The following is an 18,319-nucleotide window of genomic DNA, read 5'->3' on the forward strand; positions in this document are numbered from 1 at the left end:
TTCTATGGCTAGAAAAAAATCACACACATGTGGATGAAAGAGATAAGAGGAATTTAGACTTCTTTATGTGGTAGGCTGTAGGGACAAATAATCCCTCAACACATACAAGAAATATACACACAACTTAAAGTTTATTTTCCAATAATTCAAGTGCATGTACAAAAGTTTTTTATTTTTTTTAAGTATATATACATTAATTGGAATTAATAATACAGTGGCCTAGCTCTATATCCATGATACCATGAATTTCTTCATCACAGATCTCATTTACAGACAAAGAAGTTGATTGCAGATTTGCCCCTAATTTTCCAACAACTTCGAAAACACAACAGCTTGAAGAATCAACGGATTTTCCATGAATGAAAGAATAAAGGTGAGCAATTTGTACACTTTAGCCTATCTGGTTAACTCCTCATCTTCAAGCAGCTCCTGTTGCAGCTCCATTTTGCGAAAGATTCGAGCTTTTTCAACTGATCAAGTTCAAGTAGCAATCAACTTCGTTGTCAGCAGTTTGAGCTCCAATTGTGAAGCTTAAGTCCTCGCTTCCACACAATGCTAGTAATAAACAAGATGCATCTTCCTCTACTTCTCTTGATCGACAAGTGAACTGACAAACGAATTCCTCCAACGCCTCTTTCATCCATACGGCCGCACAAGCCTCCCGAGCTTCGTCCACAGTCATCTGCAAGAAAAATAACATCCCACATCAGAACTAGTACCATTTGACAACATCATGTTCGTAAAAGTTTGCATTTTCTTGATTTTAGGGGTCGTTTACTTTGAGTGATAGATTAGACTCGTAATAGCATTATCAAAGTAACATCTCCTTCGGGGGCGTTTATTTTGGATGATTAGTTTTGATAGATAAAAGTAGTAAGGCTAATCTCTTGATAATTCCTATCATTTAAGCTAGTTTTGCTTGATTCTTATCCCGTTGAATGATACTGGAGAAATCCTAAATACTCAATCATACATCTTATCAATATGCAAAGTAAACGACCCTTTGGGTATATAGAGAGCGAAGGAGCTTGAGGGCGTACCCAAACTCGATGGCGAAGGCTTTTCTCCGGCCATACTTCCAATTCCTCGGTGACATACAAGGGAAACATGGATCCCTCATGATACTTCTCTTGGCTTTTGCTCTTGAAAATCCATTCACCCAACTTTTCCTGCAGTGAAGGGAAATTAAAGAGATTTAGATGATGAATTTAGAGGTGTGAATACAAAAATATTGATCCTATCAAAGGCAAGAACATACCCCAAGAAGGCCAACTACGCCGGCTTCCTCTAAGGTCTCTCGTGAAGCTGCCAATTGGATATCTTCATCGAGTTCCCATCCACCCTGATGAGATCAATTGCAAATCGAACAATGTTTAGACCAATGAAGGATGAATTACATATTTTGATATCATGATTTTGGTTTCTCATCGAATTTTTACCTTGGGGAACATAAGTCTTGTACTCTTTTGAGAGCTGATCAAAAGGATCTCCAAATCATCAAGTGTGATGTCATCGATCAAATGAGTCTTCTTGGTGTCTCTGATTCTATATGGAATACATCTGCACAAACAGGAAGAAAATATAAGGCACAATTCATTTGGAGAACATGAAATGATCCGCAAGAATAGAGCAGAAATGCCACAGCGGAAATTCAACAAACAGTTGGTGAACGAGACAGAAAAAAAAAATCCCCAAATCAGAAACTGAGCAGGAAAGAGGGAGATGAGATACATACCCAACAACCTGACGAAATCCCTTATTATAGCGCTGCAGATGCCTCCCGGTGCGAGACGGCAAAGAAACGAGCTTCTTGATTTGCATGATAAAAGCAAACGAAAACGGAAACGGAAACGGGAAAGCCTTGTTTGTCGGGGAATGATTTAGAAACGAACGAAAAAAAAATGAATCTTTTTTCCCCGGGAGAAAAAAAACTCCCTCCAAAGAAATCAAAAGACTCAGTAAGTAAAAGAAGGGGTGAATTTCGGTTAAAAACAGTTGCGATTAGCTCCAGAAAAATCGGCAATGGCGACAATCTGCGTCTCTGAAATATGATACTCGTATGTCCAAGAATTAAAAAATGCAAATTGGTAAGCACTAATTTGTGCTTCGCTTTGTTGTTGTTGGGAGACGACAAATGGAAGGCAATAATTGAAGCTTATTATGGATAACTGAAATGGTTGGGATGTTCATCCACTGGTTATATAGAAAGAGGAGCTGCCTTTTCTTTAGGGGGTGGGGGTGGGGGTGGGGGTGGGGGTGGGGTGGGTGGGGAGGGGGGGTTCAAAAAGCAACAATGGTCCCAACAGTTTTATGAGAGGATCCAATTCATCAACAGTTATTAAAGCAAAAGATATTTGCAGTATAGTATTTCAACATGCCACATTATCTTATTTGAAAGTTCATTTTAGGATGCTTTCTACTAGGAGTATTACTTAGTGATAGTAACAAAAATCAATACCTAAATAAAACAAATAAAATAATACCAGAATTTTACGTAGTTCGATCGTGAGATCTACATTCACGAGATCTACTCAGATTATATTAATTCGAAGTTACTCAAGAATAAGTGAATTCAATATTATCCTAAATAAATTTTATCTTAAAGAAGATAAGATTCAAAAGTCACAATCAATTCCACGTAGCATTGTCTCCGGATTAAATTACGGATCGAGTAATCTAATCAATCAATATATCATAATAATATTTTTTTTATAATTCTGAAACGTCCATAAAAAATAGTTTATTTTTAATTTTAAACAATATCCACCACATGGTGTAACTCGTTTTCTACTTACAATAGAATTAATTATCATTATTAATATTACGTTTTAAATAAGACACTTTCTCCATTCACAAATCACCTTACGGTTTTTATTGAAACTTGTGTCCTCCCATTTTAGAAATATTTTATGCGGACGGCGGGAGTACATTTTTTGTGTGTTCATGGAAATCTACCATTGTTATTTTCAGTGCATATTGGATAAATTCATGTTCTTGTACAATAAACTATAAATTACATAATACGTGTGAATCATATTTAAGGATCAAATATAACATACTCAAATCTATAAAGATATACTTTCTCTCTCTCTCTCTCTATAAAGATATACTCTCTCCGTTCGTAAAAATTGTATGGTTGAATAAATGACACGTATTTGAATAAAATGGTTGTGAGATGTATGTTTGAGTGTAAAAATGCCCCATAAAGGATAGTTGTAATTGTCATTTAGTAGTATTGGATATATTCAAGTAAAATACTCTATTTATTTCGTACACAAGTAAAATACTCTATTTATCTACGAAATAAGTATTCATTTCATTTTTAAATAAATAGATTCCACATATAATACATTTATAATAAAAGTAAGAGACTAATTCCACTTCCACACGCTCAATCAATTTCTAAAAGCACGTGAGATTATGAAATGAGTGTCATCTCGACTTCTATCATTCAAAAATCAAAGTTAAAAATGATAAATTGTTTTTATATTATTATTATTGACTTATAATTATGGATTATGGATTTGGAGGTTAAAAATAATTAATTGGTTTTGATTTCAAAAGAGTTAGGCCTCGTAGTATGGACGCGTCTCCCATCGCTTTCCAATAGAAATGTCGACTGTCTCATGTGTCGTTTGCGTGTGCCCACTCTTGCACTGACACGTGCACGATGGCGACAGGTCGGGGAATTATTTTACTTTATATTTTACCTTCCGCTCCTTCTATTTTTCACTAATTATATTTTCGTTCACATGTAAAATCGAGATATACTCTTTATACGTCACCAAAAATTGTGGCTCCAAAAAGATGATACGCGTTTTAAGAAAAAATGTAATAATTATATTTGATTGGAGATTGAGTCTCACACATTTTCATAAATAATACTAAAAGGAAAAAGTTTGTGGGTCGTTTTCAAATAAGGCAAGACTACAATTTATAAGAATATCCTAATATACTAAATTACTAATATAGTAATAAGATCACAAATTTTTATTTTTTTGTAATAATTTGTAATCAACAATTTGCCAAATTTTATACTATCTCTCTATGCCAAAATTGTTCTCCAAGCACCACTAACTTGCAAGGCTTATTTCTATCGATTTTTCTAACATTTTATATATCAGTCTACAAATCTATATTATAAAGGTAACTTTTAATTTAAAATGTATTTCAAAATGAAATGATAATTTTATAATTATAATAAAATTAAAAGATCGCGACAAGAGCTTTAAATTGATATATTTTATGTAAATATTAAATTTATAATATAAAAAATATATTTATTTAAAAATTACTAAAACTTAAGAAAAAAACTCTCTCATCTATCATCTTTTTAAAACACATGTATTTTTCATTTTAATTTTTATTTTCAGTTTTGTCTTTTAACTTGTGTTATTTTCTTAATATTGTTATTTACATTTTCATAATATTGTTTTTTAATTATTTTTTAATATTTTTCATGTTTTTTTAATATTCAACTCAAATATATTTAATCAAAGACATTTTCCGTGCTTTGCACGGCTGCAAATGCTAACCATATAGTGAAAAAGATAAATTTTATTTTAAGAATTAGATATTCAATTCAGTTTAAATGTATTAGTGTTTGACCATAAGAATATTCAGTCTACCACTAAGTGCTCGGTTGGTTAAAATAGATGAATGGAAAGAGAATATTATCAAATAAAATGGTGGAGTGATAACATTAATAACTAGTAAGTGATTCTCTTTCTTTTATTTTTCCTTTGTTTTGAAAGATAACAAATTGACTAATTGGACCTCAAGTAAGGGTAATGGTTAATTCGTTATCCAAATTAAACAACAAGTAATGAATTCAATTAATTGAAATTGAATCCCTTTCCAACCTTCAAAAACACCCGATTAAACATGGGCTTGCAAATATAATGGTTGATGATTTATATATTTTCGCGCATGTTTATATTATCTATCAATTCGCTACGGAAAGCCATTACTAATTTACTAATTGTCAATCCGGAATTTATTTATGACATTATTATTCTTTAACAGATTGTTTCAAATTAAATGTACATATTTTCATTTATTTTATTTTACATTCCTCAATCCCGATAAAGAAATACATTTACTTTAAGAAGACGAAATGAGACGATGAAGCACGTTTCTCCTCCAATCAATAGGTCGGGGGTTCGAGTCACCCTAGGAGAGCTAGAGTGTGAGTGAGTTTTTTTCTTTATTTGGTTGTAAATTAGAAAAAAAAAAAAAAAAAAGACGAAATGAAAGCGAAATTTCCCTAAAGAACACCCTTTAGTACCCTATATCTCGAATGTGACTTTAAAACTTTTTGTACTTATATTATGTCATTATATAATTAATGAGCACATTCCTAAACCTAATTGTTGGTTAGAGCCGAAATAATCATTGTGGAAAGAATCCGTGTCACATGCAAATATATCATCACCACTCTCATTTATAATAATAATAATAATAATAATAATAATAATAATAATAATAATAATAATAATAATAATAATAATAATAATAATAATAATAATAAGTCAACCATTTTGCACAAAAAAGCCAAATTTTGTACTAAGGAATCAAAAGAAGAATACTTTGACTAAAATTGGGTATCAATTTGAAACCACGATTAGAGCACTACTATATTTTTTATTTATTTTATTTCACACCAAAGTTTGAATATTTTCTTAATTTATAATCATATATGATAGTCGGCTGTGTTGCAAATTATTATGTACAGATTATAATGGTATTATTTGGTTTGGCAAACTTGTTACTTCACGCAATGAGCAAAACAATTGTTTGCATCCAAATTAAATGATTGGGGGATCTCCAATTTCTAGTTTATTTTCTTCACCTAATTCGGATTATACTACATAGTGTTTGATATGGATTAATTGCATGTTGAATTAATAACTCAAATTAAAGAATTTGATCCTTCTAGCCTAGAAAGATAAAATGCCGGCCAAGCTCAAATTTTTCGATTTTTTAATTTATTTTTTTCGTAGTCTATTTTAGATAATGGCAATTTAGTAGCTCGAAATCGACGAATATAAGAAAAATGTGGATTATGGTTGAAAATTTGCACACTGAAAATTTTTTAATGGATGAATTTTATGTAGACACGTATGAATTCGTTGTATAAAGGTATGAATTGTGAAAAATAAATTTTTGCTACCTCTGGGATTCGAACTCAGTACCATAAATCCATCCAACAGGATTAGGAATCAACCGTAGATCTTGATGATCTAAGGACTGAAAACGATTTTTACTTTATATCTTATAAAATGCTCTTATTTTAGCCATTCCCTATATGTATTGTAGGATTTTCGTCGGGTGACTTGGTGGGTCATCGTGCATGTGAATTGGGAAAATAAAAATAAAAAAATATTATGTATGTGAGATCTGTGAATTATTGCATCGAAATATATAGTATCCGGGAACTTTGGTAAGCTTCACATATAGAAAACTAAGATCGTGTAAATTAACTCTCTAATATTGCTTAGAAAAAGAGAAAGCCATGTGCATCATAACAGAAAACAAACCACATGCAATCTATTCCTCAACTTTAATTTGCCTCTGACATGTATTGTATAAAATTATATAGTTTGGTCAATTTAATATTTATATGTTTTCTAGCTTTTTATGATAATTACAGAAAATATATATGCCATCACTATGCATGGTGCATTTAAAATAAATCTAAATTTTCTGCAATAATCCGTAATTTATTAAAAAAAAAAATAGCAACATAATTCTGTGGATATATAGTTATAGTTATTTTAGTATATATCGATCGATCTTGATAATGATTTATTCCCGTTTGAACTTGATCAGTTAATTTATAAAATTCATATATAATATATACATCAGTTGGCAATCAATTTTCATTGGTCAATATATTCCGACGTAATATATTTACATCCATGCAGACGTAATATAGAGTATTTTTTCTTTAATAGTAACATGCATGTATAATTTTTGTGTTGTTGAATTGAAGCTTTGTTAGATTATAGAAGTAAGAGATATTTTTGTCTTAAGATGGTATTTAAGACATCAAACGATGTCATTTAGCTGACTCATTTAATTGGACGTGTTATTCAATTACCATTTAAGTGTCACCGTCAGATTTAATTTGAATGAAATTTAAAATTGTGAAAAAATCGAATAAAATCAAAAATTTGTGATTTTACTAGAAAAAATTCAAATATCATATACAAAACGAAAGAGGGAGCAAAATTCATGTATTTATTTATAAAGATGACCAAGGAAAAGGAAAATGTCAACCAAAATGACTATATAAATCAGCCATACCATAATATTTTTACTTAATTAAACTTAGTATAGTGAACATATACACCTCACCACTCACCCTAAAACAAAAAAGCGAAAATATAAGGACGTAAATGGCACCAAAAGAAAAAAAAAATGGTCCAAACACTAAAGTAAAGTATCAATCATATTATGTGTGATAGAGATACAAATATGACACGAGTTACTATTGATTTGGTTACTCTAGTTAACTTATAAACAATAATTAAAAATCAAAATCTTTGAGTGATCTAAGTCAACAAGCATTAATTTTGAGCACGATAGAAGTCCCAACATAATATTAATTTAGAAATGAAAAACTCCACAAAGTGTCGTTCTTGAATAGTTAAGGGACCATGCTACAATTATGACATTTCAATTTTAATATTTCAAAATTGAGTAATACTACTAAAAATGAAAAAAAATTGAGTAGGCCAACTAGAACTAGGTGTTAGGGGTTAAAAAATTCAAAGTCAGGCCACGCGCGTGTGAGACTCGGTGCAATGGGCGCATTGAAAAACGTTTTATTAATTGATTTTTATGGCACCGTGGCTACGTCGTGTCTGCTTATTTCGAGAAATCTCGAATTATCTCACTTTCCTATTTAATGCTTTTGTGTTTCGCATTTATTCCTAAATGGGTGATTGCAGATTAGAATAATTCCCTCACCTAAAAAAAGATTAGAATAACGACCCACTTGCACAACAAATTGTTTACTTTTTTTTTTTTTTTTTATCAGAAAACAGAGAAAATTTATAAAAAAACGGTACCAGTGGTACCAAGGCAAAGCCTTATAACATTTTACAACAAATTGTTTACTAGTTCTGCATATAATGAATAATACACGTTATAACTTATATCTAGTAGATTATGAATCAAACACTTAGATGCGTGACATGACATCTATATGTGTAAGTGATAAAATATTAAAATAATGCATATTCTTGTACACTTAAAAAATTAAATGTTGTACTAAAATTATAAGAATTTAGAGAAATAAATTGGTGAAATCATGAAATGTGTTTAGTCTAATTACAAATAATAATATGATATCTATCTATACTATATTAAAAAGGAAGTTCTCAATTCCAAATTGATTTCAACGCAATTTCAAAATTGAGTGGCAAATTTGTGATTATAATAAAATTAAAGGTTTATTTATAAGGTATACATCTTTCTTTTTTTTTGAATAAATCTATTTTTTTCAATTATCTTTTAACTTATAGTATTTTTTTTCTTTTTTTCACAATATCAATTTTCATTAATGTGAATTATTCTTTTTTTATTATTAAAATAAAATATTTATCTTAAATTACAGTATTTTTTTAAATATATTTAGAATTTTTTATATAATAATCAAATTAATAAAAATTTTATAAATAATAAAATATAAAAATATTTTTCATGCGTTGCACGAGTGCAAATACTAGTAATTATGTTATGTGTTAGTATTTAGGTTTTGAATTTTGAAGTAAAACGTTGTAATTACTCATCATTTTTTTTCTTCGTTTTTCTTGGGTTACAACATTCCTAATTTTTCCAATCATGAAACTAAGTTTGTCTCATCGCACAAACGTTTCTATTAGTGATAATAGGCTTGGTATATAGCTAATATTTGTGTCATAAAATTAGTGGTATTTGAAAGTATAACTACTAGTTATTGGCTACATCATCAAATATCAAGCCCAAAGTTTTTCTAGACCCGTAATTTTGGATGTTTTGCAAATATAGGACATTTTTTTAGGGGGCTTGCAATTATAAGACAAATTTTCAAAAATTCAGCATAAATAGGACAAATTGAGACCCGAAAAATTAATTTGTCCTGCAATTACAAGCCCGAAAATTTTTGTCCTACATTTGCAAAATGACCAAAATTACGGGCCTAAAAAAACGAGAGAGAAAATAGATTTTTTGAAAAATTTTAATCTTTAAATAAATATAACTTTTACAATTCAAATAAAATATTTACATAAAATATGTCAAATTAAAGCTTTTATTGTGATCTTTAATTTGATATGTGTATTACATATTTTATAATTAGTCGAGTTTTACAATTTTAGAAAGAAATAAAATAAAATAATTAAAAGATAAAAAAAATTAAAAAATACAGTTTATAAATAAACCTTGAATTTTATTATAACTCCAAATTTCCCACTCAAATTGAAATCTTGTCTTTTTAAGGGTTATTTTATTTTCTTTTTTCTTCCCCTATATTTTCTTTTCTTGCCTGGCAAAAAATTGAATATCTTGCCACTCAAAATATTTAATATGCATATCAAATTAAAGATCACAATAAGAACTTTAATTTGATATATTTTATGTAAATATTTGATTTGAAATGTAAAAGTTATATTTATTTAAAGATTATTTTTTTTTAAATTATTTCTTCTCTCTCTTTTTTAGGACCGTAACTTTGGTAATTTTGCAAATGTAGGACACAAATTTTTGGGTTTGCAATTGCAGGACAAATTGATTTTTCAGACTCAATTTGTCCTACTTATGCTCAATTTTTGAAAATTTATCCTACTATTGCAAGACCGAAAAAATTTGTCCTACATTTGCAAAACAGTCAAAGTTATAGGTCTTAAAAAACTTCAGATGGGATCCTCTATCCCACAATATTGTGTGTACCACGTGTACCACTCTTCATTTCTTTATTTTATAAATTGTTTTTTATAAAAATAACAATTATTATATTATTATAAACTCTAATTAGTATTTATCATTGAAAAATTAAAATTTAAAAAATTATATACCCTAACTTTGAATTAATGAACCCAAATAATCTATTATTAATTCAAATAAATATAAAAAAATAATTATAAACCGTAAATGGATGAGTGAACCCTTGTTAATTATCTTTATAATATATAAAAGCATAATAAATTAAAATGAAATAAAAAATAATTTATAAATATAAAGAAATGAAGAGTGGTACACGTGGTACACACTATAATTTGGGACAGAGGATCTCATTTGAAAAAACTTTGGGCTCTCAAATGTCTCTAATTTTTATGACACACATAATAACCGACAAGTCTTATGTATCATTAATGAATTTTTTTATAGTATCTTTAATTTATAATAACATCGTTCTAGGATATACATTCGACAAATTATGCTGGAAAAAAATTGGGGATATTGTAAAAAAAGATGCAATGTTTAAGGTCATGTAAAAAGTAGGAAAATTTGGATACGTAGATTATGAAAACTCAAAAAAAGGCGTGGATATTTTAAAATTATATTAAGTAATACCCATGCTAATTGGATATACAATTCCCGAACTATGTAGGGAAATGAAATTGATAATAGATCTTAAACCAAAGAGTTGGCGTCTTATTTTAGCTAAAATTATAGAGAAAGGAAATTTTATTGGTATGGATAAAATTGCATGTGAAAATAGTAGTCATTCTCACCAAAGAAATACATTATTGTACACTTTTTTTTTTTTTACATATTTAAAAGATTTTGAAAAATCGTGTAATAATGTATTTTATATTGGGGTAAATATCATGAAAATCCCTGAACTATACCCACTTTATCAAAAATACCCTGAAACTTTTGAAATGTTCTCTAAATCCTCAAACTATCATATTTTTATCAAATAATCCCACATCTATTTTTCGATTACCAAAAACATGATGTGGCACAATGAAATTTATATTCTATTTTTTTAATGACATGGAAAAAACGACTTCGTTTCGTATCATATTCTATGGTTTTTATCCCTAATTCTAAGTTATTAGCGTGAATTTCAAACACGATAAGAGTGAATTTTAAATTTCAGAGTGATTTTTTTTAAATGATATGGTACGAAACGATGTTGTTTTTGCCATTGCATTTTTAAAAAATAGAATATAAATTACATTGTGGCATCCGGCGAGTCACATCACGTTTTTTATGATCGAAAAATAGATGCGGGATATATTTGATAAAAACCTAATAGTTTGAGGATTTATAGAATATTTTGAAAGTTTTGGGGTATTTTCGATAAAGTGGGTATACTTCAAAGATTCTCATGATATTTACCCTTTATATTGATACATACTTTTTCACAATTACATATTTTTTACATTCTTTCAAAAAAATTAATGTGTAACATCGTAAAATACATTGTTGCACGATTTTTTGTGACTTTCACAATTTTTTTGTTAAAATCGTGCAACAATGTATTTTACACTATTTTCGCAAAAATGTGAAACAGTCACAAAAGTTTAAGATGGCGTTTGGCGAGGCGACGACACTATTTTCTCTTATTTTCCATAAAAGTAAACACACCTACATTGGCTTTGAAGGCTATGATACTCTACTCACGGAAAAAGAAAATAGAAGTCTTTTTGTTGTCCGGTACACTTATTTCTGAACAATTTAATTAATTCTAAACTTCTATATTATATTATAAGTATAGGGGAGAGTTCAATAGAAACGCAAATATATATAGGCAGTGTATAGAGTCTTAATCTCAACCTTTGATCTTATCTAATCTAACGGTCAGCGTTCGTTCGTTCAACGTTTAACGCGAAATTGTGTTGAACATGAACATGGTTCGAATCCCTCAGCCCCCAAAAGTTCAACAAAGTATTTGTACGTTCAACAATATTTACTGCCATGTTCAATGCATGTTCGATGTTTCTGATGTTCTTGTATAAGCTCTGGTTCTGTAGAATGCAACCCTATAAGTATATATGTATATATAAATGTTGTGTTTCACAAGTACACGCATATATCGTAGTATGAGTATCACACACACACATATATATAGCAAGTAATACATAGCACAAATTAAGCACAGATTTGTGTGTGTCGATTTAAATAAAAGAATCCCATATAATTAAAAGTGATCACGAATTAGAATACTTTCCAATTGTAGAAACTGATGCTGCTCTGATCACAGAATGCGATACTATTCGAGAATTGACAAATTTAGAGGGTGTTTTGCTTCTTTTGCTTTCGTGGAGAAGTAGTAATAGGCTTTGAATCTTGATTCTTGATATGTGGAAATACACGCTTGAACGTCTCTAAAAATGCATGCATGATATAAATTAATATTGATGCCTAGTTATTTATGATATACCATTCGAATTTTGAAGAAACGTATATATATTTCATTGATTAGTGAGTTGGATATGAATTATTAGTGGGACTATATTCTAGAATTTGACTACTTCTCTACAAGACAAGTTGTCCCATGTGTGGTGCAAACGGCTGTGGAAATTGACCCAATCAAGTACTAGTAAAAAGATCAATTATCGTAATTAGTAAAAGGAAATTATATATTTTTTTATAATTAGTTTCTAGAAATGATATATATAGAGAGAAAACTGCATTTTTCGTGAAAACGTGAGAATAATAATGCACCAATTGTAAAAAATAATGCATTTGAGAAAAAATAAAATATTCGCTCTCTTTAGAAGTCGAACTCGGGTAATGTATTCATCGATTTATCAAGATCATGCATCCACTGATCACTGTAGATCTTGTAAATATAATGGATGGGAATGATTCTTCGTTCTCATCGTTTGTCTGTTTACCTGTATAGTAATTTAGTGTCTACGTATTGTTTTCGCTATATCGATCTTTGTGGATTACGATACTCGATTTGCTTTTTATGCTACAATTACACTGTTTTAGTTGCGTTTTTTATTGTTAGTATTTTAGAGATCATGACTTATACACAAACCAAACTTTACGGTGAGTTAGTGTTTGAAGGGTTTTCAATAACTGTTATAATGAAGATTTATTTCTAAGGTTCAATTTGCTCGACTCTAAGCTTTGAATTTAGAAGAAAATGCTTAGAAACACAGCGGAAAATATTTGTTGGAATCTCTCAAGTGTAGATCTGAGAGAGATTCACTTGAACTTTTAGTTTAATTTCGCTGGTTAATTACTTGTTGGCTTATGAGAGTTTGAAAGTTTGTAGAGTTTGTAGAGTTGGCTTATATATACAACAGTTAGACTATTATCATTTTAAGGGGTTTTGAAATTTAATTAAAATATGAAATTTCTCAACACTCCCTAAGTCTTAAGCTCTTAGCGGAGATAATCATATGAAGTTATTATTTGTGTGCTTTTGAGAATTAGTATATTTCTTCTTGAGATTTACGGATAATAGAGAATATACACTAATCAAATGTCATAACCTACTCGAGAAAGAATGCATGATTAACTTTGTGATATTTCATAAAGGGTATATTAAAACTAGTAAATGGATTAATAAGTTAGTTGCACACGTTTAGGTGAATCAATATAATTCCTAAGATCGTTGTTTTCTTTTTAAATCTTATTTGTGTTTGTTGTTTTCTTTTAATTATTGATTGTCTAGTTATAAAAACCCTCAATCTCGAAAAGTTAGTTGGAGTTATAGTAATAAATTGTCTATATTTGATTACTCATTGTGTTTTCGCTAATTTAACCATTAATACGATATTCAAGTTACTCTTTGTTATTAATTGCACTGTTTAATTGGAATACTTTATATTGTTACATAAAAATAGCAATTCTCTCTCCAAAAAAAAAAAAAGATAAAAAATAGCAATCATCAACTTTTTGACAAAATAACGACCACTAGTTTAGATATCAATTTATTTCTTTTTTGTTTAACTAGATTATTTTGATATTAACTTGGGCTCAATTTTCTCAATCAAGTCAACCAAGCCCACCCATTAATTCAGCTTTGGCCCATAACTTATCCAATATTAAAATATTCTTCCGATATTCCACGTCAGCATCGGCTAGCCTAATAATTTTTAGGGCACCAGCAAAATCGTGTTATGGATATAGTTTTGGATTTAGTAAATGCTATTTTTGATAAACTTGCGTGGTTCGTTTCCAAAAAAAAAAAAAAAAAAAAAAAACAATGCATAGTTTGGGATATAATGATATACAATATCAAAATGACGTAACTTTGTGCGCTCTAAATTCTACATTTGAAAGCAAAAGGAAAAAAGATAAATCAATTTGATTAGTTTTACGTGACGTCGGATTGCTATATTTAATACTCCCTCCGTCCACGAAAGAACTTCCTATTTTTCCTTTTTGAGATGTCCACAAAAGAACTTCCTACCTATTTTTGGACTATACCCCACCACTTATAATCATCTTATTTTTCACTTTTCACAACTCCCAATATTAATTACAACACTTTTTCACTACTCCCAATACACTCAACTACCTTTTATCCACTCTCAATACATTCAACAATATTTTTTCTTAAAACTTGTGCCACTCCCTCCTAGGAAGTTCTTTCATGGACGGAGGGAGTATAAATTTGTCTAATTCTAAAAATCATGACATTTTGAAAAACAGACAAATATTGTGACAATATTCTTTTGCACTTGTTTAATCTCGCCCAAAAAAGGGGATTATATTGTCTAATTAAGTGATAATAAGTCGTTGATTCACATTCCATTCTCACCAAATAAATCGTAGAGACGTAAACGCAAGGTTAAAGATTAAGTTTTGTCATTTCCTGATTATTTTGTTTACTACTCTTTTTATGCATATATAATTAAGGGAAAATTGCACCTAAATACACAAACTTTGCGAAAAATCCATATTTGACGCGAAATTAGGATTTTACATTTTAATACACCAACTTTCGTTGTTGTCCAAATTTGACACGACTTAATTCTTAAAAATTCAAAACTTCGCGTCAAATATGGATTTTTTCTTAAAAATAACAACTTTCGTTGTTATTCCCAACAAGATATTTCCTTATGATGTTTTCTTTTAATCTTTGATCCGCGCCTAAAATGGTTTAAAAGAAAACATCATAAGGAAATATCTTTTTTTGGTTTAAATGTCCCAAATAACACGAAAGTTGTTATTTTTAAGAAAAAATCCATATTTGACGCGAAGTTTTGAATTTTTAAGAATTAAGTCGTGTCAAATTTGGACAACAACGAAAGTTGGTGTATTAAAATGTAAAATCCTAACTTCGCGTCAAATATGGATTTTTGGCAAAGTTTGTGTATTTTCACGCAATTATCCCTATAATTAATTATGAAGTATGTATATTATGTACAATCATACATGTTCATGTTAGTATGTTTTATTTAAAATAATACGGTTAATAGTGTTTTATGTCTCGAACTTTCAACGTTTTTCACAAAATGTCTCGAAAGTTTTATATTCTCCTAAAAATCTCGAACTTTCAGCGTTTTTCATAAAATGTCTCGTTATACAAAATTCAATGACGGGAAGATGACTTATCTCGCCGGATGTAATATTTTATAGGCCACTATTGTTGAAAAACCATGTTGAGGACAACCATTGTTGAAAACCATTGAAAGTTCATGATTTTTTTATCGTTTTTTCGTCACCAAATTTTATATAGCATAACATTTTATCGAAAACATTGAAAGTTCAAGGTTTTTTAAGAGAAAATGAAATTTTGGGAATATTTTATAAAAAAATTTAAAATATTGAACATAAAACACTATTAACCTAAAATAATACCAGTACTTACTATACGCCAACCTAAAGTTCAGTGTCATGTGTTTTTAAAAAATCATATTAAACTCGAAAAACATGTGCATAATTGAAGTAACTTTTCATATTTGTGTGAGACAGTGAGTGTAAGTTAATTGTGACAATTATGGGTAGTTTGAGTAATTTTAACATGTTACTAATTATGAAATTGTTGCATGTATATTAAATAGTGGGTATAGGAACTCCCCCCACCCACATTTGTTTATCCCAAAGTCTAGTAACCTTAGCAAATTATAATAAAGACTTTGCACAATTATTAAGATTGCCACTTAAAATACCTCAAAAAATAAAAGGATTACCTCTTAAAGGACTCTTACCAATATAAAATGAATCTAAAAGGTCGCCTCATCAAAAAAACAATAAAATGACTCAACATCAACTCACCCGAATCCATTTTAAATTGGGTTAATTTATTTTAAATTGACAAACTTTACATAATTTCTAAATCTGATGTGGCATCAGATTTGCTGACGTGGAATATCTTAAAGGTTTAATTTAATATAATTTATTATAATAATTGAACTATCCAGGATTTAGAGTATATATTTAACATCATATATCTTTCACGTTAGCAGAATTCGACATCACATTAAATTCAATTTCATCGAAGTTGACTTAAGTGGAAAAGGTGTGAGTTTATATATTTAAAACAAATTTTTATTTCTTTTTGAAAAAAATCAAAAATTATGTAAAGTTCGTGGATTTGAGACAAATTAATCCTTTTAAATTTGCTCGCCCATAATACTGCATTGAGTGTAGCAACCCAATTCAATAAAACTATTTTCGTATCTACTATTTCTTATTCCTTTTTTTTTTTAGAAACAGAAGAATTGCATTAATTATGATAAATGTTCACAAACTCTTAGCATCCTTATCTAATTGTAATTGTGTTTGTGATATTTAACACAATCAGGAATATAATGATTCAATTTCTTTTATTCTATCCGTCCCATAAAATTAATCATTTTTTTAGGATGTCCCATATTATAGTCTATTTTTTAATTAAATTAAATTACCTTAAAACTTTCTTTTATTAAAATTATTGTATTTAATGTTTGTAAAGTTAATACATGGAGAAATTAAGTTTGAATTTTTTTAATTTTTTTTATCACTATTTTTCGCGCTCTACAAAAAAAATTGAAGTTAAAGTATTTTTCTCCCGCACTTAAAATATTTTAAAGGCGTAATAATTGAGTATGTGACATAAAATGGACTATTTGGCAATTGGCGTTAAATTATGTCCTAACCAATTGGAATTATTAGGCTTGACTTGGAAGTCTTCCCTAAATATAATTTTTTTTTTAAATCTTAATGTCTACATATGATTCTTTATGGAGTTATTGAGAGTATAGATTATCATGGAATTTTTTAGGTGTATACGTAGGAATTTGGACATATGCTTATCTCTTGGTCGGATTTTTTTTCTTTTCTTTTCATTTTTTTATGGAGTGGATAAGCTGGTTTTCCAATTTACTTTTTTAAATGAATAAATAATTTTAAGGATCGATCATGATCCTAAAATATTTACAACAAAGAATATATGTTTATATTGTAAATAAATCATAATACTATGATAAATATACATTAAGTGCGTATATATTTTTATAATTCTATTATTCATTTCATATTATTAAAATAAGTAATACCTTAAATTAAATTGTGATTACACATACAATACTATTATAATTCTATTATTCATTGTATTACTTATTTTTAATAAGTAATACAAATTTCAAAGGATGCATGATTACACATACAATACTACATTGCTTTATACACAAAAATACACGAGTGCTACGGTACTACCTAAAGGAAGGGTACCACCTGATCGTGACTATATAAATTATTCTATAATTAAAATTAATATAAAATTAAAACTATCACTAGTAATTCAAATCGAAAAGAAAAGGCACAAAAATATGTATAAATATATAAAAATTGCACATATATATAAAATTTACTTCACAACTTTAAATGATCATAATTAGTTTATTTAAATTGTTTTTTACATATAATACATCAACTTAAAGCTCTTGTCATGATCTTTAATTTAAGATACATATTAAATATATTTTCATGAAAATGAATAATACTATAATATTATTAAAAAATATAGGAAAGAGAAAAAAAATAAGATACATAAAATATACTCATACAAATAAGGGTAATTTTATATATTACCTCCAAAGTATCTCATCATAGCCCTTTACTAAAAAAAATAATTTAAATATTAATAATTGTACATTTTTACCCTATAATGAGATATTTGGAGACTATGTATAAAATCACCCTACAAATAAACATAAGATTTGATGAATCTTGATGAAGAAAAGATTATAGAGTTGAAAGATAGTTCCCATTTGTATCGATATGTGAGCCATCCGAATCCGATCAACCCATAATATTAGATTTTGGAGTTGGGTCTTCATGCTTTATTATTCATATAATTATTCTTTACCTTCCAAATAAAAATAAAAATAAAAATAAATAGGAGTTCTTATAAAACTTGTAAACTCAACGGACT

At 28.6% G+C, this 18,319-nt stretch overlaps 1 protein-coding gene across 1 annotated transcript; it reads right to left on the reverse strand.

Moving 5' to 3' along the window:
• Positions 1 to 333: 333 nt before the first annotated feature.
• LOC130987952 (nudix hydrolase 18, mitochondrial-like) lies at positions 334 to 2,243 on the reverse strand. The gene is made up of 5 exons (XM_057911667.1): positions 1,736 to 2,243; positions 1,440 to 1,560; positions 1,259 to 1,342; positions 1,041 to 1,169; positions 334 to 682 (listed from the first exon to the last, which is right to left on the reverse strand). The coding sequence occupies exons 1-5, from the start codon at positions 1,819 to 1,821 to the stop codon at positions 467 to 469; spliced, it is 636 nt and encodes a 211-aa protein (XP_057767650.1). The 5' UTR covers positions 1,822 to 2,243; the 3' UTR covers positions 334 to 466.
• Positions 2,244 to 18,319: the final 16,076 nt, after the last annotated feature.

Source organism: Salvia miltiorrhiza, chromosome 6 (assembly GCF_028751815.1).
Source record: "Salvia miltiorrhiza cultivar Shanhuang (shh) chromosome 6, IMPLAD_Smil_shh, whole genome shotgun sequence".
In the NCBI taxonomy this organism is placed as follows: Eukaryota; Viridiplantae; Streptophyta; class Magnoliopsida; order Lamiales; family Lamiaceae; genus Salvia; species Salvia miltiorrhiza.